The 27,111-nt window shown below is 38.5% G+C and overlaps 1 protein-coding gene and 1 long non-coding RNA gene across 3 annotated transcripts in view; one reads left to right on the top strand and one right to left on the bottom strand.

Moving 5' to 3' along the window:
- ces2b (carboxylesterase 2b) overlaps positions 1–27,111 on the top strand; it is a 49,857-nt gene that overhangs the window by 1,500 nt on the left and 21,246 nt on the right. Inside the window, exons 2-25 of one of the 2 annotated variants that reach the window (XM_038300085.1) lie at positions 1,557–1,749; positions 1,831–1,972; positions 2,254–2,387; positions 2,491–2,644; positions 2,724–2,828; positions 2,902–3,000; positions 3,094–3,237; positions 3,320–3,397; positions 5,502–5,649; positions 5,748–5,897; positions 6,126–6,198; positions 6,270–6,445; positions 16,309–16,501; positions 16,584–16,725; positions 16,990–17,123; positions 17,345–17,498; positions 17,576–17,680; positions 17,746–17,844; positions 17,940–18,083; positions 18,182–18,259; positions 19,948–20,095; positions 20,185–20,334; positions 20,418–20,490; positions 20,562–21,013. In XM_038300085.1, coding sequence (XP_038156013.1) covers positions 1,557–1,749; positions 1,831–1,972; positions 2,254–2,387; positions 2,491–2,644; positions 2,724–2,828; positions 2,902–3,000; positions 3,094–3,237; positions 3,320–3,397; positions 5,502–5,649; positions 5,748–5,897; positions 6,126–6,198; positions 6,270–6,445; positions 16,309–16,501; positions 16,584–16,725; positions 16,990–17,123; positions 17,345–17,498; positions 17,576–17,680; positions 17,746–17,844; positions 17,940–18,083; positions 18,182–18,259; positions 19,948–20,095; positions 20,185–20,334; positions 20,418–20,490; positions 20,562–20,748 — 3,203 coding nt within the window. In that variant the 3' untranslated portion in view covers positions 20,749–21,013. Of the gene's footprint in view, positions 1–1,556; positions 1,750–1,830; positions 1,973–2,253; positions 2,388–2,490; positions 2,645–2,723; positions 2,829–2,901; positions 3,001–3,093; positions 3,238–3,319; positions 3,398–5,501; positions 5,650–5,747; positions 5,898–6,125; positions 6,199–6,269; positions 6,446–16,308; positions 16,502–16,583; positions 16,726–16,989; positions 17,124–17,344; positions 17,499–17,575; positions 17,681–17,745; positions 17,845–17,939; positions 18,084–18,181; positions 18,260–19,947; positions 20,096–20,184; positions 20,335–20,417; positions 20,491–20,561; positions 21,014–27,111 lie in introns of those variants that run through there. The other variant, XM_038300086.1, reaches the window with a different exon arrangement.
- On the bottom strand, positions 24,463–25,424 carry LOC119793105. The gene is made up of 3 exons (XR_005282064.1): positions 25,276–25,424; positions 25,140–25,200; positions 24,463–24,544 (listed from the first exon to the last, which is right to left on the bottom strand). It is a non-coding gene; the product is annotated as an uncharacterized LOC119793105 (long non-coding RNA).

Below are 27,111 nucleotides of genomic sequence, written 5' to 3'. Positions count from 1 at the left end.
TCCAATAACTTATTGCTCTATTTTTTCTGGTACTAACTTTTGCTCTTCTTTGACAGAGAAAGTACTCCTGTATAAGTTCTTCCTTTCAGTGTTGCATATTTGCTAAAACCACCAGTTGGCTGCGATAGATGGCTGCTCACACTGAGCCAGATTCTGATACCTTACACACACTTATTTGGTCTGGTCAATGGTGACAGTTGCAGTCATGGTATGGCAGGCTGTTTTTACATTTATTAGCTTGACCGAATATACTGTATATTATTAGCTTGACCGAATATACTGTATATATATTCCAAATGTCTCAAATGCATTTCTTCTTAGTCAAAATTAAAATTTCAGATATCTGAAATGACATTCCTCCTATCTAAAATAAACATTGCAGATATCTGAAATATAATTCATACTAGTAAAAATGAGGTCATGTTTCCCATTCATGTGTATTGGGCTTTTACGTCCAGATATCCAAAATGGCATTACTCCTATCTAAAATAAACATTCTGGGTGTCTAAAAATGAAATTCAGACTGCCTATTTTATGTTAAAATGGAGCCTCATTATTCTTCTAAAAGTATCTAAAACTAAATTTTAGATGGGCATTATTAAAATTTAGATATCTGAAATTCCAATTTAACTAGTCATCTTTCAATAGTTTTTATCTGTTATTATATTTCTACTAGTAGAAATATATTTTAGATGTCAAGAATTGGATTTCTGGATATCTGTAATGTTATATTCATTTTTGATATCTGAAATAGTAATTTTGACTAGCAGTAACTCTGTTATGGAGATCTGAAATTAGAGTCAGAATTAATTTTAAGATGGGAAGAATGTATATTTTAGATATGTGAAATGTTCATTTTGACTAGGATGGAATGCATTTGAGACAGCTGAAATTTATATATTTCATCAAGCTAATAAATGCTGAAAGGCCCACTTAAACTTTGTAAAGATTTCTAGGTATTTGAAAGTTAATTCTTACTAGTACAATTATATTTTTGGCTGCCTGAAATGTATTTTTTGCAAGCAAAAATTTAATTTAGGATATCTATATGTACATTTCTGGCTAGTAGGAATGTAGTTTTGACTAGGAAGATTAACAAATGGAACAGTAGAGAGGACAGCACTTCTAATAAATGTCATAACGGCCTGCCATACCTGCAGTCAGGCGGTTACTTCATACATAATAGTCTGAGTGAAGCAATCCGCCCCCCCATCCAGCAATAGGGGTAATTTCCGGGTCTGCATACGTCATTCAGATTTCAGTCAGTGTATTTGTAAAATACATTCAAGATCAAAACTACCTGGTTTAAATTTATATAGCAATTAAAAGATCAACAAAAAGTAGACATATTTAAAGCATGCAAAAGCGCGCCAAAGTATATACCAAACATGTGGCATTTTTTATTTTATTTACTTATATTATTTATGGAGTTTATTAGGCAGACTAAACTCGCTAAAGACTGTTTTGATATCTCCCCTCACAGCAGGGGTAACCAATTAAAAATCAGCGGGATCCGAATAAAGAAAGATATATTTTTTATTTTTGTATCCTGACAGCCCCAGAGGTCCAAACAAAGCTCGGCAGATTGAGAGGACAATATGTGAGCGTTAAGGGGAAGGAGACGGGTGTCCATGCCTTCCTGGGCATCCCCTTTGCTAAGCCCCCCCTCGGTCCCACCCTCAGACTGGCTGCACCTCAGCCCCAAGAGGGATGGTCAGGACTGAGAGATGCCACCAAGCAACCCAAGATGTAAGTGATAGGTTTCTGTGTAGGACCCTCTACATTGGCCAGGTTTGGTGATTAACTTTTCATAAAATGTTTATTTTACAGATGCATTCAAGATATGGAAGTTGTTAACAGTCTGATTGAACAGCTCAGTGGTATGATGGTGGATATCCCAGATGCTTCAGAGGACTGTTTGTACCTCAACATTTACACCCCTGCAAATAGAGCACCTGATGCTAAGCTCCCTGTAAGAAACTTTGAGTTTGTGTGACTCTGTTTACTTGGAAATTCGGCTTCATGTTGGTTTGAGATAAAATTAGGAGATAGGATTTCTGCTCTGAACTGGAAATGAGATGTCATTTTACCCTGCATAAGAACATCATTGAGATACAAACCTGGAGAGGTGGACAAAGAATCGACAGGATGAAATCTTAATTTTCTTTTACCTCTTGTATTAGACTTAGGAAATATCTTTCAATAATTTGCTCTGAAAATAAAATGGAGAATTTGTCCAACTCTTAATCCGAGGTCATGGTGTGGATCCATGGTGGAGGCTTTGCTCTTGGTTCCGCTTCAATGTTCGATGGTTCTGCTCTGTCTTCCTACCAAGATGTAGTTGTGGTTCTAATCCAGTATAGGCTGGGACTTCTGGGCTTTTTCAGGTTAATCCTTATCTGACACACATTTAAAACAATTCAATCATTTCTTTTTATTGTTTTTCCTGTTTTAAAACCTGTTTTTTTTTCCAAATTGTGTTTTATGCAGTACTGGAGATGAACATATTCCCGGGAACCTTGGACTTTTAGACCAGGTCCAAGCCCTGAGGTGGGTCAAGGAGCATATTCAAAACTTTGGAGGAAACCCAGATTTGGTCACCATATTTGGTGAATCTGCTGGTGGTGCCAGCGTTTCACTTCTGGTATGAAGTAATCTGCCAGCAAAATTTGTGTTGTTAAAAAACTATTTATCTTGATTTAATTTGCTCTATACCCACTCAGCTTCTTTCTCCTTTGTCTGATGGCCTGTTCCACCGAGCCATTGCTGAGAGTGGAACAGCTGCTATGGATGCGCTTGTTGGAAAAGATCCTGTACCAGTTATGCAGGTTGGTCGACAATCGTTAGGATTTCTCGTTTTGTATTATCATAAGATTTCTTGATTTTAAGTCTTTTTTTCAGGCTGTAGCAAATGCCTCTGGTTGCAGCATTGAAAGCACAGAGCAGATTGCTAAATGCATTAGAAACCTGGACATTGACACCATACTGGCATTAGGGAAGGTGAGACACTGCTTGGAAAAGGTTTTAGATCTAATTTTCCTGCTGTTTATTTCACCATTTCCCATTTTCTGTACATTTTCTTTTTCTTTTTAGGATCCAAATTTGAGATGTCCTGTAAACATTGATGGACATTTCCTGACTAAACCTGTGCCAGAGCTGTACCAGAATCATGAACTACTCAATTTACCATTCATGACCGGGATTAATAATCATGAAGGAGGTTTTATGCTTGCCAGTGTAAGTTTTCAGACCACAAAAACTTGGTTAAATTTTTAGTAATTCTTATTAATCCTGGTCCTTTTTTTTTTTTTTTTGGTAGCATTTTGGTTCTCCAAACTGGACAGAAGGAATGGATAAAGAGTCAATTGGAAACATGCTGCTCATGTTCTTCCCGCTTGTAAGACACTTATTGTTTGATAAACAACTTTTAAAGATATTCATACTCTTAAGATAAAAAGAAAATGTATGGTAATTAGTTTGCATCTATGAGAGCTCACATTGTAGTGTATATTTTTGAGGTGGGAGGAAAATACCTGAGTTTTAAAATGTATAAAATTGTTGAGTTTGTATTAATATTAGGCGTGTGGGAAGAAATCGATTTGGCGATATATAGTGATTTTCCAGCTGCCCAATATAATGTCAATCTTTCAGTTCCTAATATTGATTAAATTGTTTTATAATTTTTTAAATCTAAATCAGTGAGTTAAAATGGGCTACCTTTTCAGGGCCACTCTAGTAGATAGTGCTGTAGAGCCCTTTTGCTGCGCGCCGCAGCACCATTTCTGTAGTAAAGGCAGTCGCAGTAGAAGACGTGGACTGACTCAAACCATAAACAACATGGATTCATGGATAAGCATATACGGCACCTGCTTTTCTTATCTATACATTTCCTTTTGATAGCTGGGTAAGATATCACAGTATATAGTGATATTGCAATATCGTGACAATATCGTATCATGTCCCAAATATGGTGATACATATTGTATCGCAGCATAAATGCCAATACTCACCCCTAATTAATATCCCTTCACTAGTACCCTGAAATGAAATCCAGTGCAACTGCTTGCCCTCAGGAGTCACCAGATTATTAAATGTGGTTCATGTGTTTGCCATTTGAACTTGGTAGGAATTAGGGGTGTGGGAAAAAATCGATTTGGCGATATATGGTGATTTTTGGCTGGTCCATATAATATTGATATTTCAGTTCCTAGTATCGATTAAAAAAAACAAAACATTTGAACTAAAACAATTAGGAAAAATGGGTTACCTCTGCACCGCCACTCTGGCAGATAGCGCTGTTGAGCCCTTTTACTGTGCGGCATGGCGCATATCTGTAGTTGAGGCAGTCACAGTGGAAGACATGGATAACTAAGTGATCAATATCTTCTGATGAACATATGCAGCCCTTGCCCTTTTTTAGCTAGACATTTAATTTTGATGGCAGGGAAAAATATCGAAATATATATTGCTATTATTATCGTGATATTATCGCAATATCATGACATGTATTGTATCATATCGCAACACCCATTCCAATACTCATCCCTAGTATGAATCCAGCTGTTCTGTGAAGGCCTCAGAGGTTTGTTAAAGAACATTAGTAACAAAAAGACATCCTGACAACCATGCAACAGACCAGGCAGCTCATGAAAGTTTTTTTTAGCCCTGTAAAATTGGATCAGGTTACAAAATAGCATTTCCAGCTCTTAGCATCTCAAATATCACTGTTATCACATACAAAAAATTAAAATAGTAAAGTTGTAAACTCAACAAGACAGGGCCAGTCTCCTAAATGACAGGCCTAGTAAGGTCAGCATTAATCAGAGAAGAAGCCAGAGACCTTGCCACCCACTAGTCGGTTAGAGCAGTGCCCTGAGAAGGGTTTAATTACCCGGCTCAGTCCCCACACCCTGCATTCTGGGTCCCTGACCAAGACCCTTAACTCCTAACTTAATTGCTCCCCAGGAGCTGCAGAGTGGCAGCCCACTGCTCCCTAAGGGGATGGGTTAAGATGCAGAATTGAATTTCTCCATTGTTTTTTTGTAAATCCCTTTATTGCCCCACAATGGGGAAATTTACTCCCTGCATTTAACCCATTCCCTTGGGAAGCAGTGGGCTGTCATTGGGTGATGCCTGGGGAGCAGTGTGGGGATAAGGGTTTTGCTCGGGAACCAAGAGTGCAGGCTGTGGGGATCAAACCAGTTACTTGCAACCTTCTCAGAGCACAAGCGTACTGCTTTAACCACTAGGCCAACAATCCCCTTAATCTTCCAATTAGTGTCTACTCAAGTTTTTAGTGCAAACAAGATACAACATTAAAAAATATATCATTCCCCATTTTTAATTTTGGACTAATAGCATAAGTCCCAATGAAACATGCTAAAAATTTTTTTTATGTAACATAAAGAAATCAGGATACGTTCAAGGGCTTGTATTAATTTTATTTTGTTGTTAATTTCTTTAACTGCTGTATTTTATTGTATTTATTTTTATTTGATCAGCCTGAAGCTGCACCCATCAGAGATCTGATTATTAAGGAATATGTTGGATCTGGTGAAGACCGCATCAGAAACAGAGATGGATTCACTGAGCTGCTCGGGGATTTCTTATTTACCTTCCCTGCCATTAAATCAGTGAATGCTCACAGAGGTGTTTTTTTCCTTGCAAGATCATCCAAAATCCAGTGTTTGCTATATACTATTGTTGTGTCTCCCAAACAAACATGATCCCTATTTGTTAATATATAGATGCGGGCGCTCCTGTGTACTTGTACGAGTATCATCATGCTCCCATGTTCCTGCATAAAAAAAGACCCAGCTTTGTTAAATGTGACCATGGCGATGACATGTTCACAGTGCTGGGATACTGCTTCACAACTACGCACGTAAAATTAGCTGGTAAGTAATCCAAATGTAGCAGTATGCCTTATAGGCTCTGCTTCCAGTGGTAAATAAACAATTAGTGAAACTGTGAACTTCAGCTTAACCTGTTAAATAAATTCTATCTGTATCATTACTTCAGTTTAAAATTCCATTTGTTCATTCCAATCAGGCTGGTCCAGCCACATTAACTGCATATCCAGTGTGTTTGTATCTAATATCTTTGCTGTTAACTGATTTATTTAGATCCATGTCCCAAAGAGGAGGAAGAGTTTAGCAAAATCATGATGAGCTATTGGGGTAACTTTGCTCGCACAGGGTAAGAGTTGCTGATTATTCAGTGTACAGAATACTCACATTATATAAAGTTTAAAACAATGTTTTCTATAGGTCTCCTAATGGGGAGGGTCTTGTCAACTGGCCTAAATATGGAGCAGATGAAAAGTATCTGTCTATTGACCTGAAGAACCAGGCGTCTGCTCAGTTCCTCAAAAAGGATCGTTTCATCTTTGTAACTGAAACTCTACCAGAGAAGATCAGGAAGTTTGAGGAGAACAGGGTGCATGGTGAGTTGTAGTGCAGCTTAAAGGCAGAGATATCTACAATTCAATGATTTAAAGCACTACCTAAGTCTATAACCTGATGCAAATCATCTAGTCTGTCTTTAAAGATGTGTTGATTTAGGAAGTAATGTCCTGTTTGTGAATTATTGAGAATAATACTGAAAATATAAATATGTAATCAAGTTTGGTGATAGGAAATGAAAAATTATGAGCTGCTTTTAATGTCAAAGTTCTTGATGAATGTAAAAGCAAGTGCTCTTTTGGAGAAGAATGAAGTGTCTTTGGTTAAACCATAAACACCTTCTGTCTCATGTAAAGTTATTTGAAAACTATCTACATTAAAGGTATTGTTCCAATGCTAAACACTAGACAAACTGTAATTGAAATAATAGACTGAGTTCCAACGAGCTAAATTAAGCAGAAAAACAAAAACTTATCACTGTATCTATTTAACCTTTTTAATGTTGTTTTTTAAGATGTAGTGGCCTTTAGTTTGTATCATAGCTTGATTTCAAACTATACAGAAAGGCATATAAATGAGATAGAGGAGTAGAAGGCATGCAGCAAAGGTCAGTAAGCCAGGACTTCGACACATGACAGCCACATAGTGGATTAAAGCCTGCTTTTAAAATGCACCGTCTGAAGTTCTTTAGTATAAAACAACAAAACACTTATAAAGTGTTGATATGCAAACAGTACATAGAGATTAAGCTTAAAAACTTTTAAAGCCACTTTAGGAACACCTGCTACTATTACTCCAGTCAAGACCCTGCAATTATTTCTTTATAACAATTCAGAAGAAACAGATTTCTTGCCTTAAAGACCAGGGACCACATCTATCAGGGAGAACACTGCATCTATATAAAAAAGCCTAGCTAACAATGCAGAGAAACGTAATCATGCAGGAGGATCAGCGAATGACTTAAACAGGCATGTGGTAAAAAAATCTATACATTTCAACAACTAAATAATTTTTTGGGAGAAAAAAAAATCCTCTAAAGACAGAAGGTTTTTGTCTCGATAGGTTCGGAGACACGCTTACATCCACTTTATGTGTTGTTAGAGTCTGGGATTATTCTGTGGTGTGGAAGTCTTCAGATCCCAATGAACTCTCAGCACTTAATCCAGACTTCCATCTCCTGGATTTTACTGACCACATGACACAACAACTCAAATAAATGTCACATCCCCAAACAATCCCCTTATTTTTGCAGGCCTTGCTAATACCGTAAACAAACTTCTTTTAAAATTTACAGAGCTCCCTGCCTTCCTAATCCATCTCCTCCACATATTACGATTGTTGAACATGTCTTTGCATACAGCAGGACTTTCAATACTTAACGGTGACACTAGGTCGTACTTTCAATAGTAAATGTGTCTAGGAATTGTCCGTGCGCCTTGAGATTATCGAAAAATCTCTGTGCTAAAACACTGCAAAACAAAGCTAAAAGGATACGAAACAGTAATACATAAAGTGAAAAGCCATAAACTCAGGTGTAACAGCCACAGGGATAATATAAGTCAAACTGGCTTTCTGAAGCATTAGGATTTTGGAACAGTGTGGTCTTCAACCTGGCTGTGGAACACTGGACCAGTGCTACACCCTCTGCAGGGTGCCAGTGGCGCCTCCAGAAATTTTTCATAGGGGTGGCCAGATGGGGCCACTTAAATTCTTGGGGTGGCACACTGAAGCTAATGGCCATATTTTCAGGATTTTAAGACTTAAATAAACACCTATTGATATATTTTGGGTTATTGTGTGATTTTTAATGTTACTAATGATCTAATGTGCATAGATATAGACCAGGGGTCTGCAACCTGTGGCAAGTGGCTCTTTGGACCTTCCACAGTGGCTCTTAATAACTTTGGCTACACATTATATTTTTATTGTGGTAATTAAATGTAATAATGATAATAAATACAGGTTTTAGCAGTATTTTTCTTGTAATAATTGCTATTAATTTTCACAACAGAATGATGGTGAAAGTGCCAGTAATATTTAATTTTAAATCCATATTTTTCCATTATGTTGGAAACTATGATTTATTTTACATCATTATCCACAAATGTCAGCATCCTATCCATCATCTTTTTTTAAACCTCAATATAGACATAAAAGGGCGTTTAACAATGACAACTTATTTCCTACAGCAGATCTTTATCTAAAATATAACTTGTCCTTTTTCAAAAGGCCAGGCAACATTTGGGGCCCTGAACAAGTTTAATTCAAGTGGACTGAAGGCAAAATGGCTCTTTAGACTCTAAAAGTTGCGGCCCCTGATATAGACCAATAACAGTACAGTTAACATTTTGAGTTGAACAATAATTGCTTTGTATTATCTAATCACATTAGGAATAAGGTGTAATTTTATTCATTTATTGAAAACTAAATTATACTGGGGAAAAGCAGATACTGGCAGATAAAAATAAGAATTTATATCTTTATTTATGTAACAGGAAATTCCCAACAGGGAACAATGGTCATATAATGATTACAAGGATACAAAAAAAAAAAAGATTACAAGAAACACTTATATGTTAACTTATTCTTAATATATAAAAATATATATTATATAAATATACAGAGTCTTTACTCTGAGAATATTCGAGCCATTTATATCTGCTGTACCACTCTTTAGAAAAACATCTTTTCCTGTCCCCATGACAGGTTCTAGGGAAGATGTTTAGTTGTGGCTGCTTGGTTGACTGGGAGATATCTGCAATGAAACAGGAGCAAAAGTCCGTTATTCTGAAATCAAAATGATGACACTAATAATAAATGAGGCCAGGCAACATTTGGGGCTCTGAACAAGTTTAATTCAAGTGGACTGAAGGCAAAATGGCTCTTTAGACTCTAAAGGTTGCGGCCCCTGATATAGACCAATAACAGTACAGTTAACATTTTGAGTTGAACAATAATTGCTTTGTATTATCTAATCACATTAGGAATAAGGTGTAATTTTATTCATTTATAGAAAACTAAATTATACTGGGGAAAAGCAGATACTGGCAGATAAAAATAAGAATTTATATCTTTATTTATGTAACAGGAATTTCCCAACAGGGAACAACGGTCATATAATGATTACAAGGATACAAAAAAAAAAAGATTACAAGAAACACTTATACACTATATTGCCAAAAGTATTTGCTCACCCATCCAAATTATTGGAATCAGGTGTTCACATCACTTCCATGGCCACAGGTGTATAAATTCAAGCAACTAGGCATGCAGACTGTTTTTACAAACATTTGTGAAAGAATGGGTCGCTCTCAGGAGCTCAGTGAATTCCAGCGTGGAACTGTGATAGGATGCCACCTGTGCAACAAATCCAGTCGTGAAATTTCCTCGCTCCTAAATATTCCACAGTCAACTGTCAGCTGTATTATAAGAAAATGGAAGTGTTTGGGAACGACAGCAACTCAGCCACGAAGTGGTAGGCCACGTAAACTGACGGAGCGGGGTCAGCGGATGCTGACGCGCATAGTGCGAAGAGGTCGCCAACTTTCTGCAGAGTCAATCACTACAGACCTCCAAACTTCATGTGGCCTTCAGATTAGCTCAAGAACAGTGCGCAGAGAGCTTCATGGAATGGGTTTCCATGGTCGAGCAGCTGCATCCAAGCCATACATCACCAAGTGCAATGCAAAGCGTCGGATGCGGTGGTGTAAAGCACGCCGCCACTGGACTCTAGAGCAGTGGAGACGCGTTCTCTGGAGTGACGAATCGCGCTTCTCCATCTGGCAATCTGATGGACGGGTCTGGGTTTGGCGGTTGCCAGGAGAACGGTACTTGTCTGACTGCATTGTGCCAAGTGTAAAGTTTGGTGGAGGGGGGATTATGGTGTGGGGTTGTTTTTCAGGAGCTGGGCTTGGCCCCTTAGTTCCAGTGAAAGGAACTCTGAATGCTTCAGCATACCAAGACATTTTGGACAATTCCATGCTCCCAACTTTGTGGGAACAGTTTGGAGCTGGCCCCTTCCTCTTCCAACATGACTGTGCACCAGTGCACAAAGCAAGGTCCATAAAGACATGGATGACAGAGTCTGGTGTGGATGAACTTGACTGGCCTGCACAGAGTCCTGACCTCAACCCGATAGAACACCTTTGGGATGAATTAGAGCGGAGACTGAGAGCCAGGCCTTCTCGTCCAACATCAGTGTGCGACCTCACAAATGCGCTTCTGGAAGAATGGTCAAAAATTCCCATAAACACACTCCTAAACCTTGTGGACAGCCTTCCCAGAAGAGTTGAAGCTGTTCTAGCTGCAAAGGGTGGACCGACGTCATATTGAACCCTATGGATTAGGAACGGGATGTCACTTAAGCTCATATGTGAGTCAAGGCAGGTGAGCAAATACTTTTGGCAATATAGTGTATGTTAACTTATTCTTAATATATAAAAATTTATATTATATAAATATACAGAGTCTTTACTCTGAGAATATTCGAGCCATTTATATCTGCTGTACCACTCTTTAGAAAAACATCTTTTCCTGTCCCCATGACAGGTTCTAGGGAAGATGTTTAGTTGTGGCTGCTTGGTTGACTGGGAGATATCTGCAATGAAACAGGAGCAAAAGTCTGTTATTCTGAAATCAAAATGATGACACTAATAATAAATGATAATAATACCAGAATCTCCACCGTAATGAATAATTATAGCTGTATTAATGGCCTACAGGCATTTTGATTCAGAAAAATGAAAACTAACCCATCAACATTTTTTTTTTAATTAATCAAAATTAATAAAAAAAATAACTTTAAGTGAGTCCTTATTGATTTGTGATTTGATGGAAACACAAACAAAACATACATTTCTTTCGAGGATATTATTTTCTAGACAATTCACTAATTTCATTTATTTCATTTTTATGGCCACATAATCATAACTTCACCTGTCGGTCCAGGAACACCTGCTTTTGCTGAGTCCTGCCATGTTTCACTGATCATTGGTGCTGACTGTTCCTGCTCTGCTGCCTGATGCTTTTCCTCATCACTGTCTACTATCCCTCCATCCACCTCCTCTTTCTCCTCCTTCTCACTCGCTCTCTGTTGATCCCCTGTCATCTCTATCACTTTCCACTGTTATTTTCTTCTTAAAATAAGAAGATATATCTCTGGACTTTCTCTTCATTGTCTGGAAATAGACAAACCATACATAAGCACAAGCTACGTAACTCTGTCAAAAAGACACTCAAAGTCGCTGTAACTGATACAGCTGATACAGTTCATTTATGCCCCTCTTCTTTACAAACGAAGGATTTGACTTATTTACTTACCGTTAGTCTTGTTCGCTTTCTCTATGAGTTCTTTTAATCACTGTTGAAGGCGGGCACGCGCTAAACTGTAGCTGTCGGAGAACGCAACTGCTGCTCGATGGGACGGAGTGGGGGCGGGAGGGGGAAGGGAAATGCTGGTGAGCTACGGTGCGCGAGAAGGTCTAGAAGAGCGGCAGTGTTGCTGGCTCTGCATAATGGGATTAACCGCTAAACTGACGCTACTACCATTTACACTGGCGAGTGGGGTGGCCAGTGGGGTGGCCGTGGCCACCCCTGGCCACCCCCTGGTGGCGCCCCTGCAGGGTGCTCAAGGGATCATGGGAATTTCTCTGTATCATCATCATTTTGGTAGTTCACAGACAAGTGTGAAGCGGTCTGGGTTAGGTTAAATTCCTCCAAGTCAAATCCATGGTTCCCAACCAAGGTTTTTGCCCTGTTCAGATTAGAGGGGCACCCGTGCCTCAAGAGGAGGAGTTAAAAAAATCTTGGGGTGCTATTCACTGTTGAGGAGGGAATGGAGGGGGAGATTGGCAGACAGATCGGTGCAACTACCACCGCAGTGTGGATGCTACACCAGACAGATGTGGTGAAGATAGAGAATGTGAGAGCTTAGCCAAAAGGCAAAGCTTGAAATAACAGAGTGGTCATGACTATAAGAGAGTCCCACATAAAAACTGGCTAAAATGGGCTTCCTTCAAAGGGTGGCAGGTCGCTTGCTTAGAGGTAGAATGAGATCAATAAAGCTCATCTAATCTAATCTAATCTAACTCAACCATCAGGGAGGGGCTCAAAGTAGAGATGTTCGGCCTCTATATAAAAATTTATTTATTTTGGATTGTTCTATCATAATATTGATTATCTGGTCCCAATCAGAGGAGGGGCTTTTCTCAGATAGCGTACACAAAGCAGGAAACCTCTTTAAGCATTAACAGAATTTATTCCAGTCATGTTTAACTAAAATCATTGATATAAGCTCAAATTACAGAGGAAGTCTTATACCTTCTTTCTTTGGCCTGCTTTCTTCTTGATCATTAGCTGTGGGACAGCGAAATGATGCAGAAATTGTAATACTTTTCTAATTTATCTAAAAATGCTTCACCCAGCTTCTTCTAAAGTCTCAAGCTGCAGTATCGTCCCTTTTCTTCCAAATAATTAGCCAAATTATGTTTTTTTTTTTTTTTTTACAATGTTACAGTTAGTTTGTGGTGTTTTTCCTTTTTTCTTAACTTCCTTCGATCATTCATTTTTTCTAGACACAAATGAAATGTGTACTATAAGAGATTGCTGACTTTGACCTGCAGCTATCATTGCTGTAATAAGTCATGTGACAGGTAAGTTGCCCATGTGCAGCTTTAAACTGATTACAGTTCTAAGTGAAAGTTCATTGGAGGCTGTATTGCTTCTTCTTGGGCATTGCCTTCCATGTAGTTGTTTTGCTAAGATTTTCCTGAAGCCCAGCATGAAGTTCCACATTTGCTTTCTTCTGTGTGTTTTGTTTCTAAACTGTATTGCTGATCTGCAAGGTAAGAGGCAGACTGTTCTTTCCTCAGCTCAACATAAATGGCAGCAGAGTTCCACAATCCTGCACGCAATATGAGATTTTCATTCATAAACGTAATATACTTGTTGATCTTTTAAAAACAAAATGTATTTTAAGGTTTGATTTTTAACTTAAAATGCCGTGTCACAGACAACCTGCTCTTCTTGATCTCTGATCTGGGTGTTGCCATGTTTGCCTTTTTACCCACTAAACGAGGTGCGTTCATGGGTGACACATTACATCAGAGCAGCTCACTGCACAGACGTGGGGCCAGTGCTCAAGTCAAAAAAGGCAACAATGCCAAATTAACTCACACAATAAATGTATAACTACAAAAACATACAAAAAGAATCAGTAGAATATATATGAGTATTTTTAACATGATCTATGCAAGAAAAATCAAATGAGTTAACTCAAAATATTAAAATGAACAAAAACATGTACGTGCTGCTAAAAGGACAGAAATGTGATATTGTCTCCAACATGAATGGAATTTTCTGCTTTTAGCCTTTTTTATTTATTTTTTTTTACATATCAGTACATACAGGTTTCTTTAGATAATTTTTTGGATGATTTATACCTAAATGTCTGCATGCTGTGAAATTTGTAACCAAAGTGAAATTGCTTGATGGTTAAAAAAAAAAAAAACATGGCCAAATCAAGCTAATTCCAATCATTTTGATGCAGAACGGTAGCAGGTCATTTTTTTTTTATAAAATTATTTTTTATTCATAACAAAAACATTAAAATTAAGCATTAAAAAAAATTCTAACTTAAATCTTATAAAAACTCTTCAATGCAGAAATAAGAATAAGGAATCTAATATACTCTATAACCTGCAACTGATTACAACTTGGGAAAACACTGGCCCTGATAATATCTTAATAAAATTTGAGTAGTTGTTAAGTAACTTTTTCTTGGTTATTCATAATATCTTGAATGCAGCTCTGTATGATTAAGAATTATTTTCACCTAAGGAAAATTTAGAGAAGCCAATTAACAGTCATGTTTTTGGACCTTGGGAGGAACCAGGAGTACCCGGAGTGAACCCATGCATGCACAGGGAGAACATGCAAACTCCATGCAGAAAGACCCTGGGCCAGGAATTGAACCATGATATATATATATATATATATACACACTCACCGGCCACTTTATTAGGTACCCCATGCTAGTAACGGGTTGGACCCCCTTTTGCCTTCAGAACTGCCTCAATTCTTCGTGGCATAGATTCAACAAGGTGCTGGAAGCATTCCTCAGGGAGTTTGGTCCATATTGACATGATGGCATCACACAGTTGCCGCAGATTTGTCGGCTGCACATCCATGATGCGAATCTCCCGTTCCACCACATCCCAAAGATGCTGTATTGGATTGAGATCTGGTGACTGTGGAGGCCACTTGAGTACAGTGAACTCATTGTCATGTTCAAGAAACCAGTCTGAGATGATTCCAGCTTTATGACATGGTGCATTATCCTGCTGAAAGTAGCCATCAGAAGTTGGGTACATTGTGGTCATAAAGGGATGGACATGGTCAGCAACAATACTCAGGTAGGCTGTAGCGTTGCAACGATGCTCAATTGGTGCCAAGGGGCCCAAAGAGTGCCAAGAAAATATTCCCCACACCATGACACCACCACCACCAGCCTGAACCGTTGATACAAGGCAGGATGGATCCATGCTTTCATGTTGTAGACACCAAATTCTGACCCTACCATCCGAATGTCGTAGCAGAAATCGAGACTCATCAGACCAGGCAACGTTTTTCCAATCTTCTATTGTCCAATTTCGATGAGCTTGTGCAAATTGTAGCCTCAGTTTTCTGTTCTTAGCTGAAAGGAGTGGCACCCGGTGTGGTCTTCTGCTGCTGTAGCCCATCTGCCTCAAAGTTCGACGTACTGTGCGTTCAGAGATGATCTTCTGCCCACCTTGGTTGTAATGGGTGGTTATTTGAGTCACTGTTGCCCTTCTATCAGCTCGAACCAGTCTGGCAACAAGGCATTTCCGCCCACAGAACTGCCGCTCACTGGATGTTTTTTCTTTTTTGGGCCATTCTCTTTAAACCCTAGAGATGGTTGTGCGTGAAAATCCCAGTAGATCAGCAGTTTCTGAAATACTCAGACCAGCCCTTCTGGCACCAACAATCATGCCACGTTCAAAGTCACTCAAATCACCTTTCTTCCCCATACTGATGCTCGGTTTGAACTGCAGGAGATTGTCTTGACCATGTCTACATGCCTAAATGCACTGAGTTGCCGCCATGTGATTGGCTGCTTAGAAATTAAGTGTTAACGAGCAGTTGGACAGGTGTACCTAATAAAGTGGCCGGTGAGTGTATCTCGTTATATTGTATACCGTTTATAAATTGCAATTATCTGTTGATGGCATAGTGGACGATTTTTCAGCACAAGAGCATCCTACCTGCCCCTCCTCCATCATGTCAAAGAATCTCCCAAATTAACTATTGTCCTACTTCTTTTTTCTGAGGCCTTCCTCTTCTACTCATAAATTTATAAGAATGTTTGCTTTGTGTGACTCATGGCCATTTTCAAACTATATATGCTGCAAAAAACTGAAGTCAAAATAAGTCTTTTTTTAAATAGGTGCATTTGTTCTTGAATTGAGAAGGTAAGTGAGACACTTTGCCAATGGAACAAGACAATTTAGATTGAAAAAATATAAAAAAAAAATTGCATTGTTTTATTTCAAGTGCATCTTATCTATTTATCTTATTTTAAGAGTGAAATACTAATTCCATTGACAAATCATCTTATTTTCCTACTCAAATTATGGGTAAATACACTTAATTACGAATTTTTACCTATTGCTAGATTGTTTTTTTTTAAGTGTAATGAGAGCAGTGGAGCCAGGCATGGGTTGAACTGTAGCTGGATGCATAAACAGAACTGTGCATCTACACCAAGAGGAAACAAACACTTTGGAAAATCAATTAATAAGCTGAACCTCAGAACTAGGAGCAGAAAGAAAATGGGTCCCTATAAAAAACGATCCTCATTCTGGTTTTAAATTTTTTTTCCTGATAGCCCCAGAGGTCCAAACAAAGCTCGGCAGATTGAGAGGACAATATGTGAGCGTTAAGGGGAAGGAGACGGGTGTCCATGCCTTCCTGGGCATCCCCTTTGCTAAGCCCCCCCTCGGTCCCACCCTCAGACTAGCTGCACCTCAGCCCCCAGAGGGATGGTCAGGACTGAGAGATGCCACCAAGCAACCCAAGATGTAAGTAATATGTTTCTGTGTAGTACCCTCTACATTGGCCGGGTTTTGGTGATTAACTTTTCATAAAATGTTTATTTTACAGATGCATTCAAGATATGGACATGGTTAACAGATTGGCTGAACAACTCAGTGGTATGATGGTGGAAATCCCAGATGCTTCAGAGGACTGTCTGTACCTCAACATTTACACCCCTGCAAATAGAGCTCCTGATGCTAAGCTCCCAGTAAGAAGCTCTGCTTTGAGTTTGTGTGACTGTTTACTTAGAGATTCGGCTTCATATTGGTTTGAGATAAAGGTCAGGAGGCTGGATTTCTGCTCTGAACTGGAAGTGAAATGTACTTTCATCCTGGTAATATCTGCCAGTTATGCTCCCAAGATATAATATAGTGGTAAACTTAACAGAATTAGACGGCTTCTTCATAGAGACACATCCTGGTAGTTGACTGACTGAGGGTTAGTCTGAAAAAAAATCTAATATCTCTCTCAGGTCATGGTGTCGATCCATGGTGGAGGCTTTGTTCTTGGGTCCGCTTCAATGTTCGATGGTTCTGCTCTGGCTGCCTACCAAGATGTAGTTGTGGTTCTAATCCAGTATAGACTGGGACTTCTGGGGTTCATCAGGTAACTCAATAGCTAGAACATCCATCCATTATCTGACACGCTTGTCCCAATTGGGGTCGCGAGGGGTGCTGGTGCCTATCTCCATCTGTCCACGGGCTTGAGGCGGGGTACACCCTGGACAGGTCGCCAGTAGCTAAAACATGATTGGAGCAATGAAATAATTTTTTTCTGCTGATTTTTCTATTATCAAAATCTGTTCTTTTTTTAATTGTTTGGTGCAGCACTGGAGATGAACATATTCCAGGGAACCTTGCACTTTTAGACCAGGTCCAAGCCCTGAGGTGGGTCAAGGAGCACATTCAAAACTTTGGAGGAAACCCAGATTTGGTCACCATATTTGGTGAATCTGCTGGTGGTGTCAGCGTTTCACTTCTGGTATGAAGTAATCTGCCAACAAACTTGTTTCTTTCAATGAATGCTTTTGAATTAATTTAATCTATTTCACCACTCAGCTTCTGTCTCCCTTGTCTGATGGCCTGTTCCACCGAGCCATTGCTGAGAGTGGAACAGCTGCTATGGATGTGCTTGTAGGACATGATCCTGTACCAATGATGAAGGTAAGTTGTAATTTTTTTCATTCTGTATATATTCAAAATTTCGTGAGTCCGAATTTTTTTTTCAGGCAGCAGCAAACGCCTCTGGCTGTAACCTTGAAAGCACAGAGGAGATTGCTAAATGCATTAGGAACCTGGACATTGAGACCATACTGGCATTAGGGAAGGTGAGATACTGCATTGAAAAAACTAGTGTTTTAGATCTAATTTACTTGCTGTATTTTTCACCATATCCCCTTCTGTACATATTTTCGCTCTCTAGGATCAAAATTTGAGATTTCCTGTGAGTGTTGATGGGCACTTCCTGACTAAACCTGTGCCAGAGCTGTTACAGAAGCATGAACTACTCACTGTGCCATTCATGACTGGCATTAATAATCATGAAGGAGGATTTTCTCTTGCCCAAGTAAGTTCTGAGTGTTTAGAGGCATACCAGACCACAAAAGCTACATTGCTTTTTTTGTTTTTTATTATTGTTTACTAATCTTGGTTATTTTTCTGCAGCATTTTGCTCCTCCCAACTGGACAGAAGGAATAGATCGAGAGTCGATTGGAAACATGCTGTTCATGTTCTTCCCGCTTGTAAGAGATCTGTTGTCTGCTAAGCAACTTGTGAACATATTCATACTCTTCAAATTTTCTTCTGGGAGAGTTGCATCTCCGTAGCATGACCAGTCAGTTTAACTTAGAGTACCAATCAGTCTGGAAAGGCTCAATAGTCTGCAGTCTAAACAGACTAGGCAAATCACACAGCAGGAGGAGGGCCCATAATGCAAGAGCGCTTTCTGTAACCATAACCATGAATCTTGCAGTTGCCCCGGTGGGATGTTTTAATGATGCTCTTTGGTATGACAGCTGGTTATATCAGTAAGGCTTCAAAAACTGGCCGCTGTATGATGGCAACAACAAAACAGGCTTTAACTAGAGGGCAACCGGACTGTCCTTCCATTTTTTTGAAGACATTTCACCACCTATCCAAGTGTCTTTGAGCAATCTGTAGTTTGAGGTCCATCCTCTTAAACACATTCCAAGTCAGATGCCAATCAAATAGCCACCCCTTGTTCTTCTGAATTGTTGGTTATGGGCCATTGACCATTTGAATCATGATGAGAGAGTTCTATGACTGACTTGTAAATACTTGGAAGCTGAAACCCAAATCCTCATCCTCTGTCTAGTAATGACTTTTCCGTTTTAACAAAGATGGCATCTTTCACACCTCTTTCAAACCAGCTGTCCTCTCTGTCCAAATTCGGAACATTTTGGTATTCAAATGTGTTTTTTGTTCCTTAGGTCCAAGTGTACGGCTGATTCTTGCACATAGTTACTGGCTCTCCTATGCTGCCTATTGGGTTTCTGTTGTTATCGTTTGGTTTCTCCAGTATAGGAGGCTGTACAGTTCTCATTGCACTGGATCACAGAAACGACACCACTCAGCTTTGGTTTGGGTGAAAATCCAAACCATTGGAGGTTTCAGCTTTCAAGCAATTACAATTCAGTCGTAGAACTCATTCCAAAGAAATTTTTATTCTCTCTCATCATGATTCAAAAGGTCAATTACATAGACCATACTCAACAAACGACTTCAACAATTCAGAGGAACAAGGGGTGGCTATTTGATTTGCATCTGGGTTGAAACGTGCTTAGGAGGATGAACTTTCAACTACAGATTGCAGGGGTGTGAGCATGTCTGTGTCGGAACATCTTCAAAAACATTTTACGTAAGTCTAGTTGCCTTCCAGTCGAAGCCTGTTTAGAAGAGATGTTTTTTTCATAATATCATAATTAATCTAATTGATTCTAAACTTAAGTTAGTCTGGCCTTTAAAATTACATTCTTCTCACTTCATTTCAAGTTGATATGTTGTGTATGCAGAGCAAGTACTGGCTGGCCAGGCTAGCTCTTCTGGTGCCCCTGCATGCTTGACGTTTCCTGTCATCTAGTACTGACCGAAGTATAAAATACTGGACTGTTAAAGTTTATCTTTTTTACTTATTGTTTAGAATGGCTTAGTCGCAGTTCAGATACAGATAGATTTTATTTTTGAAAATAAGAATGGATAGAAATTAAGCCTCTAGATGTTCAAGGCTGTTTGAGACAAACCCTCAGAAGACATACAGACTCATTTCCAAGGAATTGTTCTTGTAAAAACCACTGACTCATTAAAAAAAATGTTAATAAGAAAAAAGAAACCATGTAAAACTGTACTTGAGGTAACTTGGCACCACATTTTATGTACATTGAGTATTGTATCTATTTATTTTTTTGATCAGCCTGAAGCTGCACCCATCAGGGAGCTGATTGTTAATGAATATGTTGGATCTGGTGAAGACCGCATCAGAAACAGAGATGGATTCACTGAGATTCTTGGGGACTTCTTTTTTACTTTTCCAGCTCTTAAAGTGGTAAATGCTCACAGAGGTAATTTTTCCATGCATGATTATCCAAATAAGTCCAGTGTTGCCTATTTATTTCTCCCAAGAAAATATTATTATTTTTTGTACCATTAGATGCAGGGGCTGCTGTGTACTTGTATGAGTATCATCACGCTCCCACGTTCCTTCAGAAAAAAAGACCCAGCTTTGTCAAATGTGACCATGCAGATGACATCTTCACTGTGCTGGGATACTGCTTCACAACTACCCATGTAAAATTAGCTGGTATGTAAATATTACTTACCCTAGATATCCAGTGTGTTTATGTATTTTTACCTACTATCTTTGCTGTTAACTTATTTATTTAGATCCATGTCCCAAAGAGGAGGAAGAGTTTAGCAAAATTATGATGAGCTATTGGGGTAACTTTGCTCGCACAGGGTAAGAGTCTCTGATTATTCAGTGTACAGAATACTCACATAATACAAAGTTTAAAACAATGTTTTCTCTAGGTCTCCTAATGGAGAGGGTGTTGTCAACTGGCCCAAGTATGGAGCAGAGGAAAAATATTTGTCTCTTGACCTGAAGAAGCAGGTGTCTGCTCAGTTCCTCAAGAAGAATCGTTTCGACTTTGTGACCCAAACTCTGCCAGAGAAGATCAAGAAGCTCGAGGAGAACACAGAGCACAGCGAGCTGTAGTATAGCTTTGGGGCAGAGACGTTTAAATGTTAATTTAAAAAAATCTAATCTGATACAGGCTTCCCAGTCTGTCTAAAACCGTGAATCGGTTTGTGGCATGGATTTAAAGTCATACACTGTCTGTGAATTAATTAGCTAATTATTGGAAATTGAAATATGTATTCAAGTTTAATGAAATAAAGTGAAGATAGATTAGCAATTATAATATTACATTTCTATATGAATCTAAAAAGTGCTCTTATGTTGAACACCAAGTCTCTTTGGTTAAAAAAAAACTTCCCGTCCTTCCTTGATTTCAAATTATTTGTACAATTATTTGGAAAAACGATAAAGGTCTGCAATAAAAGCCATTATTTTTCCAAGTATGAACAGTAGAAATGTTATGTATGAAATAATAAAGAATTAATTTTGATGCCATATAGGCAACGTTAAGTTAAACAGATCCTAGGTAAACTTTTCTTACCACCTTTCATTAATTTCATTTTGAATATCAGTTAAATATTAAATGTACAAAATAAAACAAAAAATTTAAATCATCAAAATCATCTTCAATCATCAAAGTGCCCATACAAATAGTTTTGTTGAAATGAAGTGCTCCAGAATTTATGTATATTGACTTTTTATGATCCAAACAGTATCAATGGGAATGCTCATTTTTATCCTGCTTGTTCAATATTTCCATAAACCAATTATTTAGTCTCCTTTATTATTCTTACAACTCTTTTTTTATGTACTTGGTAAGTTTTTTTTAATGCATTTCCTCCTAAAAGATCCCACTTTAGAAATGCCTATTGCCAATTTGGTGTCCCAGAAGTCTTCAGGCCCAGAAGGCTGCACGCTGCAAAAGCATGCACAGTGCTCTCTAAGGGTGATGGATTAAACACAAAAGACAATCTGCTGTGGTATGTACTGTATCAATGGCAAAGTCACATATTTGTCTACACTTTTAACATTTTTGACTGAAACATTTTTTTATTTAAATATTTTTCATTTTATGTTGTAGTTTTCAGGAACAAGTACATTCAGGATCTCCTCAATCCAGCTGAAACGCCTTCTGTGGTGGAAGAAGAGACAGAGTGCTTTGGGCTGGATTAATTCATTACCCAGACTGAAGTCACTGGGGTTTTCAAAAAACTCCACGTGGCCAAGGCTTTGGGAATGGATGAGATCCACCCTCAGTACCTTAACCTCTCGTTGTGTTTGGTCTGTCGTAGCTTCATCATCGAGTGGAGGTTTGGGGCAGTGCCCCTGGATTGGCAGACTGGGGACCGGAGGGTGTGTTCCAAGTTAGTGGGATCAAACTTCTCAGCTTGTCTGAAAAGGTCTATACCAGGATGCTAGAAAGGAGAGTCTGGCTGATTGTTAAACCTTGGGTTCTAGGAGAAGCAGTATGGTTTAAAGTCGGATTGGTTAAAAATTTCTATCAAGGAAAATCAGCTGATTGCATCAAGCCTTTGACTTGCAACACATGCTTTTCCTGGATAAGACTGAGGCAAAGATATTTGCTTGCATTTTATTGTTGACTCTGCTGTAATCCCTCACACCGAGACTGCATGCAGCGAAAGTTGAGAGGAAAACACATTTTTAACAGGAAAAAACCTCCAACAGAACCAGACGCGGTATGAGTGGCCTTCTGCCTAGACGGACTAGGGTTTAAGGACATAGAAGCAAAGATACTGAAGGTTAACTAGTTCTTCAGGTGGTCTCATCCAGGAAATACCCAGCCAAGCAGACAACCTCTAGGCCAATTCCCATGTTAGAGGATGAAAGGGAGCACATACTGATATTCACAAAAAAAGGAATAGGACTGTACTGTGGCGGCCCAGTGGTTAGGGCTTGGAATCCTGACGGAAACAGACGGGAAGAAACAGACAACATAGAGTTATGGGTGGAACTAACAAATACTGCAGAGTGGGGGAATAGAGATAAAAAGAAGCAGAATGATGAAAAATGGTCTCAATGTCTTACCTTGCAAGCAAGACGAATTGTCGTGAGATTTTTTAATTCACAGGCTCCCTAAAGTACATCTTTCCAGATCGATAATTGTTGTCCAATTTGAATAGTACTTGGTTTTATCCTGGCTTATTCCAGGTTACCCTTCCAGCAGCCTAAATTTATAGCAGCATAAATGTAGAAAATAGCTGAGGATAACTATTTTGAATAGGTATAAGTAAGGTAGAGCCAAGGGAAAACGTCTGTTCGGACTGAATCCTCCCTCATCTAATTGGGCTGTTCACTCTACTTTGCAGGGTCGGATCTAGATGGGTGGTCAGGGGGCCATGGCCGCCCCTAGCCAATAATTGACCACACCCACCATGTGATTTGTTGTTCCCTTTCGGATGTAATTCGATACCCCTGAAACAAGCAGTTTTCCTCTAAGCCTGAAGGTGGCAGCAGTGATACCATCTTGAAATTTAGACTTAGACTTTGTCATTTAGTATACAGTGAGTGTATACAAACAAAATTATGTTGCTTACAGCTTCCAATATTGAAATGAGCAGCTTACAACAGTGCAATGAACATTACTATTTAAAGTGCAGCAGTGATCGTCATGTAAACAGCACAGGAGAAACAGAAAACCAGTTTAAAAAACATAATTGTGCATAAGGTCATTGATATAGAAAGGCCCTGTGCAGTGCAAAATAAATATGGTGCAAAATGCAGTATACCATTGAGTTGTGTCTTATACAAGTTTCAGCCTCATTGGTGATGCAAAATAATGTTGCGAGTATGACGCGGAGTCCAGGTTAGAGTTTAACAGTTCAACAGTATGATGGCAGTGGGGAAAAAGCTGGTGCAGAAACTACTGGACCTGCAGCGGATGCTGCAAAGCCTCTTTCCAGAGGGCAGCAGGGAGAACAGTCCATGGTGGGGGTGTGAAGGATCAATGATGATGTGTCGGGCTTGGGACACGCAGCTCTGGGATGAAACATCCTTAATGGAGGGAAGAGGAGCCTTGATGATCCTCTCTGCTGTTCACACCACTCTTCTCATGTTCCAGTCTGAGGCGCTGCAACTTCCACACCAGACAGTGAGACAGCTGGTCAGAATACTCTGTATGGTTCTATAAATTTCCAACTGTGACATTTTAACACTGGTATGGTAGCCAAAAAATGTAGCATAGAATAGTTCACAGCAATATACAACTAAAAAACTAAAAAAGGACTAATACAGATGTTTGCTCTTTTATGAATTTGTATTTAGATTTTGCAGTGGAGATTTTGTTCAATCACGTTAGAGTCTTCTGTGTGATTAAAGAACATTGCTTAGCCAATTCATTTAATGGCAATGATATATAAATATGTTCATGACTTTATCTGCATGTGTAACACTTGGGCTTGGCTGACTGCAAAATGAGCTCAGAAGTAGATTTGGCTGTAGAGTCAAGGGGTGTGAATAAGCACAAGAAAGAAAATTATGATTAATAGTTGTATATTTATTTTCTAATAGAAAGAGTATGGGTTACATATACATGTTAATGAGCTATATTATATAATGTATATGGATATGAATTAATAGAATATACACACAAATGTGATAATCAATATAATTTCAAAGGAAAAAAACAAAACAAAAAAAACCAAATATATTCCAACAGGATAATTCAAAAGAGCAAAAAAAGAAATTAAACTCTTCAGTTCAATAAGTAAAAGGTTCACAGTTCATGAGGTCCGTTGGGAAAACAAAATCAGAGGAACCAGGTTTGTGAGAACCTAACACACTGTATCGGTGGTTCTCTGGTAGCTTGCCACCCAATGGACAGTCAAAGGAACAGCACACAACAAAAAAACCTGACCTGAAATCAGGCCAGAATCATAAATTAGTAAAATAATAAACAATACATTTAATCTTAGCAATAAATAAAAACAATAAGTCAGTTAGTTATGCCATAAATCACAGCACTAAGACACATCAAATAATTTAAATAATAAACAAGATTTCTTTATGAAGCTTCAATGTTTCTAAATATCTCAAGTTAAATTAAAGTGCACTTATTCAAAGATGAAATCATGGGTCAACAAAAACCCAAATTATTTCAACAGTTCCATTTTAATTGTATTGCGCAACACGTATCAATAAACAATCAAATATATTTAAACAAAAAAGAGCCATGGTTTCTAAGGCTGGAAAAGTTCCAAACAAAGTTCTATAATTAACCCAAAGCATAAAATAATGTATGACCAATACATTTACTGCTTGGGAAAAAATCTTACTGCTTCTTGGTTGGGGAAAAGTTTCCCTCTGAATTAATCAAAAAAAATAAAGTCTGAGTGAAGCTGTGGGCGTGTCTGGGGGCTATATTAACTACCCCTGTTAGCGTAGCATGCAACCGGTGTACTGCAGCATCACAAACTCAAAATAAGGCATAAAAATAATATACTTTAACTCACCGATGAGTAGATGATTTGGGAGAGGATATAGGGAATGTCCACCAGGTTATGAGTTGTAAATCTGCGGTATTATTTAAGTTATCAGTAAGTTTGAATGAACAATCAAGCATGAGCCAATAGATGAAAACAAACTTACCGAGTTGTAAGAAGCTAAAGTGATCTAATGTGAAGGCATCAGAGTAAATTAAGCAGCGGTGGAGTGTCAAGGCGGGTTTTTTTCAAAAACAGAGAAGCCACAGCGAGGAGCAGCTGGGAGCAGCGTTGGCTGTAGCATCTGTGGAGCAATCTGTTTGGGTCTTCTTCTTCTTCTCTTCTATTATGGCGGATCACAAGCAACTTTAAGGTGCATACCGCCACCTACTGTACATGAGTGTGTAGCAGCGTTACTTCACATCTATTAGATTCTATTTTTTAATTTTGAATTCTTAAGATACATAAACAATGCTTTCCTTAGTTTATGAATATCTGTTATGTTTCCTTCATTTCCTAATATTCCTTTAAGATTCCATTCATGCCCTATACTTCTAACTATTCTCTTTAATTTTTCCCTTTCGTGTTCATATAACTTACAGTTCATCAGTATGTGTTCTACATTTTCTTTTTCACCACATTTCTCACATTTATCACTATTTTTTCCTCCCTATTAAATAAAGCATGTCATTTAAGTAGGTATGACCTATTCTTAATCTATCTGTTTGGGTCAGGGATCCGCCCCCTTTTTAAAGGGACAGGGCGCACTACTCAGATTGAACCCGGAAGTAGGGCCTTATGTGCTGTGGGTTACACATGGACCCTATTGAAAGTCTAGTCTCTCTTTGTAAATTTGGATATTAAGATGTTGTGCGCATTCATTTTCCTGTTGGTTTGTTTTGATCAGTATAAATTAACCGCAAGATGTTTTTGGTGCTTATCAGTTTTCGGGGACCCCTCATTGGCCATCCCTATAAACATTTTCTGGAACTGCCACTGCTACCTTCTCCTATATCTCTACTTGCCCAGCGACTATTCAAACATCCCAGTTTTTAACTATAAGCTTTTTGAAAAAAGGAAAGTTTCAAGCTTAGCTTTAAAAGTAGGCAGGTGGTCTGCTTAATGGATTAGAAGTGGTAGTGGGTTCCACAGGAGAGGAGCCTGATAGCTAAAAGATCTGCCTCCCTTTCTATTTTAGACATCCTTGGAACCATTAGTAAACCAGCAGATTGAGAGCGAAGTTCTCTTAGGAATATAAGAAATGATCAGATCCCTGATATAAGATGGAGCTTGGTTATTTAGGGCTTTATGTGTGAGAAGGAGGCTTTCACATTTTATTCTAGATTTCACAGGAAGCTAACGAAGAGAAGCTAGGATAGGAGAGATATGTTCTCACTTTTTAAATTTCCTCAAAACTCTGGCTGCAGCATTTTGGATCAGCTGGAGGCGTTTACTGCAGCTAGTGGAATTTATGGTATTAAAGAATTCATATCGCATATCAATAGTCCTTAACATAACAAATGCATTCATTAGCCTAGTTTCTCAGAATCAACCCTGGACAAGATATTTCTAGTTTTGAAGAAGGAAACTCTAGAAACCTCTTTTTTTTTATTTAAATGAGAAGTCATGACCAGAAATCTCACCAAAATTTTGTACTTTATTGTCTGATATATGTAACAGGATATTAAATGCTTCATTTCATATCCTGTTGCTCTGCAACTGTTAGAGCAGGAGTATCCAAGCCCATCATTAAAAAGGTTAAGACTATTTCAGTATCTCACTAATTCAAGCTCTATTTGTGTCAATTACAATAATTTTACAATAATAAAACTGGTTATACATTTAAATGTTACATGTTTTTATTCCAGAAATGTGGACCTATTGAAATGTATCTTTAATAAAGGTTGTTATTTTCTGGTCTCTGTAGATGCTTGGCAACGAGAACTTCATTTGATTCAGGTGTGCAGGAGAGAGAACGCCTATAAAGGTTTCAGGATAATAC

Source organism: Cyprinodon tularosa, unplaced genomic scaffold, assembly GCF_016077235.1.
Source record: "Cyprinodon tularosa strain WSP-4 unplaced genomic scaffold, ASM1607723v1 ctg44, whole genome shotgun sequence".
Lineage (NCBI taxonomy): Eukaryota > Metazoa > Chordata > Actinopteri > Cyprinodontiformes > Cyprinodontidae > Cyprinodon > Cyprinodon tularosa.
This window is presented reverse-complemented; position numbering and strand designations above follow the sequence as displayed.